The 3628-nt window shown below is 32.8% G+C and overlaps 1 protein-coding gene across 1 annotated transcript in view; it reads left to right on the top strand.

The window, feature by feature from the left end:
* Positions 1 to 2120, top strand: part of LOC119644736 (cytochrome P450 4d2-like) — a 12373-nt gene extending 10253 nt beyond the window's left edge. The window contains exons 7-9 of the mRNA XM_038044454.1: positions 5 to 325; positions 387 to 689; positions 1314 to 2120. Coding sequence (XP_037900382.1) covers positions 5 to 325; positions 387 to 689; positions 1314 to 1354 — 665 coding nt within the window. The 3' untranslated portion in view covers positions 1355 to 2120. The remainder of the gene's footprint in view (positions 1 to 4; positions 326 to 386; positions 690 to 1313) is intronic.
* Positions 2121 to 3628: the final 1508 nt, after the last annotated feature.

Below are 3628 nucleotides of genomic sequence, written 5' to 3'. Positions count from 1 at the left end.
GATCTTCTGCTGCAGTCTACAATCGATGGTAAGCCATTAAGCAATGAGGATATACGGGAAGAAGTAGATACTTTCATGTTTGAAGGACATGATACGACCACTAGTGGTCTCGCTCACACTTTATATCTGCTTGCTCGTCATCCCAACGCACAACAGAAGGCCTACGAAGAAGTTCAACAAGTGTTAAACAAATCCAAAACTGAACCGATTACTATGAAAGACTTGCAAAACTTAAAGTATTTGGAATGTGTCATTAAGGAGGCATTGCGTTTACATCCTTCAGTGCCTTTAATAGCACGTGTTTCAGAGGGAGAATTTAAAATCGGTTAGAAGTAGTTTTGGGTGCGTTCAGATTTTTCCCTTTTATCTAACTTTGTGTCTTTTAGGAGATTTTACTCTGCCGCGCAATACTCATGTAATTCTGTCCTTGTATGCTGTCGGTCGGGATCCTAAATATTTTTCGAATCCTGATGACTTCCTGCCCGAGCGTTTTCTATCGGAGAATACAACAAAAATGCATCCATTTGCTTTTGTCCCCTTCAGTGCCGGTCCACGTAATTGTGTGGGACAAAAATTTGCTATGCTTGAAATGAAAATGATTATCGGCAAAGTATTGCGAGATTATGAAATATTGCCTTTGGGACCCGATATTATGCCAATAATGTCTTTAATTTTACGTTCAACAACAGGTATGAATCTGGGTCTAAAACCACGCGCATAATACATATATTATATAGCAAATAATTGATATCCAGATATGCATAATAATAAAATAGGTGTAGGTGGTTTTATGTTCGTGGAGACTTATATTTTTCCGCTTTCCTCCTATCATATATAATATAATTTAATTATTATTTATTTATTAAGTAGGAGCACTTCCGTAGAGATGAACTAGAAAAATTAAGAGCTGAAATGATAATTTTAATGTAAATGGGAAAGAACTTTAACTTAAAATAAAAATTATTCGCATTCATTTAATATGTCGAAGTGTCATTTTTCACCAATTTTTCCCGAAATTTATTAAATAATAAAAATTTTTTTGATATAACGATTTCTTTCCAATGCGGCAGGGTGTGGAGAGTGGTCGCTAAAATGTTTCCAATCTATGTATTTTTAATAGAGTTTGTCGTGAATCTTATCTTGAATAAATTGAAATTTGCGATCGCAAAAACATTTGGTTAAGCGTGTGGTGGCAGTACAGAGAAAACTTCAAGGCACTTTCAAGCCCGGCTTGCTACCTTTCATCAAATCTAAAAACGATAAGTAGAAAATTTAATGAACATTATTTTACAAATTTGTTACTTTTTTTTTAGGAATGGGAGAGAAGCTTGTTACTGACGAGTACAGCAGCTAGTCTTGGACGGAAAGCTCGCTTTTTCAAATAAAAGTTTTGAGTTAACAAATTTTTGGAAATATAGTGTTCGAATTGATAGAAATCGTTTCTTTATCAATCGATTTAGAATCGAATAATTTTGTGAATCAATTTAACCTTGTCCGTCAGTGTTGAAATTAAGAATGAATTGGACTGAATCGCCTTTGCCCGCCACTCCCCATATGACGCTTTATTTTAGAACTTTCGTTATATGAAAAAAAAATTACAATATTCAAGATTTCTTGATCAAAAAGTACCGGTTATTTATTGACACACCCAATATAAAATGCAATAAAAACAATATTTTATTTAAAGTATGTTCATCGTATTTTTGATTGTGTTTTGCGAATTGGATGAATCGACAGTTGGCAGGTAAAAAAGTGTCCTTGTGTTGTTTTCTTTGATATTCAAGCCATTTTTCTAACGGCGGACTATTCAGATCGATTAGCTGTTGTTTCAACTTTTCCATCAGATTTTCTCCATCTGATTACACCAAACGTAGACTATCGATTTTTTACTATAGCGATTTGGTTTTGCCGATGCAGTTATTTATTTTTCACTTGGACTTCTCAAAACAAATCCGCTTCTCATCTCATCCTTTTGTATCCTTCAAGGCAAAAACAAATACAGCTATCGACGAGTACCCTTTTTTTACCGCAAATTGTGAGAAGTGGAAAAAGGGAATGCTGTAGAGAGGTGGTCGCTTAATGGGCTTCTAAGTGCTCACCGGCTATGCTTTTAGTGACGGGACACTTACCGCACTGAAATTTGAATCCGCGAATAGTGAAGTATTAGTCGGCTACTCTTGCTCATTTAATGAGCAATATTTGCACGGCTTCCAGAAAAAGTTTCTTTTCATTTCTGAATCTGCAGCAATTAGAAAAAACAAAATCTTTAGCAGAATATTTTGGTAAGTAATTCGTTAATTAATTTCTCGAAAATAATGATGAGAATTGTTTTAGGATAACGGTATATGAAGCTTAGTCCTATAATAATGCACATATATGGAAAAGATTAGCCACGCCTATCCAATATCAAAACATGCTTCTTTTCTAGTTTCATTAAGAAGTAAGTGTTCCTTTAATCTGTCATTAAGAACAGTGATGAGGTGGGCGCAAAAAAGATACGGTCAAAGTGAAATATCATTTTCTTCTTTGCTTAATTATTTATTAAAAATCATAAAAATCATCATCATTAGGCCTTGCATTACGCTTGCATTTTAATCGTATCCATTTATGACTTACACTTGCTTGGTATATTGAAAGCTTTAAAACGTTTCCATTCTTGATAGCGATATAGGACTTAAAAAGCAAATATATAAAGTTAAAGTTTATCAGCAAAAAGCAAGTTTAAAATAAAAATTAATCTTGCTTTCGTTATCTCTACGTTTCACTTATATCGATTCCCAAAATATTACTTATCACTTCATTCGTCTTGTTATATGCACTTTTCTCCAAACCGATCCCGAAAAATTGAGTGTAGAAAGAGAGAGAGAGAGCTTAAGAGAGCGTGAGAGAGTTAGAGTGAGAAAGAGTTTGGGAGAATGCTGATTTAACAATTCGCAATTCCTTTACTATCTCTCAAAGTAACAAAATTAATATGTGTGCCGTCGATAATCAGTCAAATGAAAGCAAGAAAGAAACAAGTTACTTATGGCTTGCGTCGAATCTATTAACACTCAATGCAAAACTATAAACGATATTTGTTTGTAAGCCACATACTAAAAATCCATTCACTTCGTATATATTGATCTCATATCGTTTAGTACATTTTGTATATCGTGTAAACTTGATACGATTTCCACCACTTGAGAGGAATTTTGTATATTAAAAAAAATTTGTTTATAGAATCCATCTTTTTTTTTAATATATATATAAAATTATTTTGTTCGAAATTTTCATTGAATTTAAGTTTATTTTCGATATTAGGACGAACTTGTTATTGAGCCAGTTATATATATGATACTTAAGGCATAAAAGTAAACACTGATCACTTCTTTTTAAATTTAATAATATAAAAGACAAATAAAATCATTATAGTCGGGCAAGGCCGACCATTACATACCCCACACCACATTGTCTAACACAATTCTCATTTTTGTATGAAATTATTATTATGGGTCTATTTTCATTATCATATAGTAAAACTTGGACTTTTCTGGTCTACAAAGTATCAGTTTCCGTGAAAATTCTTATTCAGTTAGAATCTAAAAAATACATCGAAATAGTCTAAATTTGGTATAATCAATTTTTTTAA

This window comes from Glossina fuscipes, unplaced genomic scaffold (assembly GCF_014805625.2).
Source record: "Glossina fuscipes isolate IAEA_lab_2018 unplaced genomic scaffold, Yale_Gfus_2 0, whole genome shotgun sequence".
Classification (NCBI taxonomy): domain Eukaryota; kingdom Metazoa; phylum Arthropoda; class Insecta; order Diptera; family Glossinidae; genus Glossina; species Glossina fuscipes.
The sequence above is the reverse complement of the archived record's forward strand: the minus strand, read 5'-3'. Positions and strand labels throughout refer to the sequence as shown.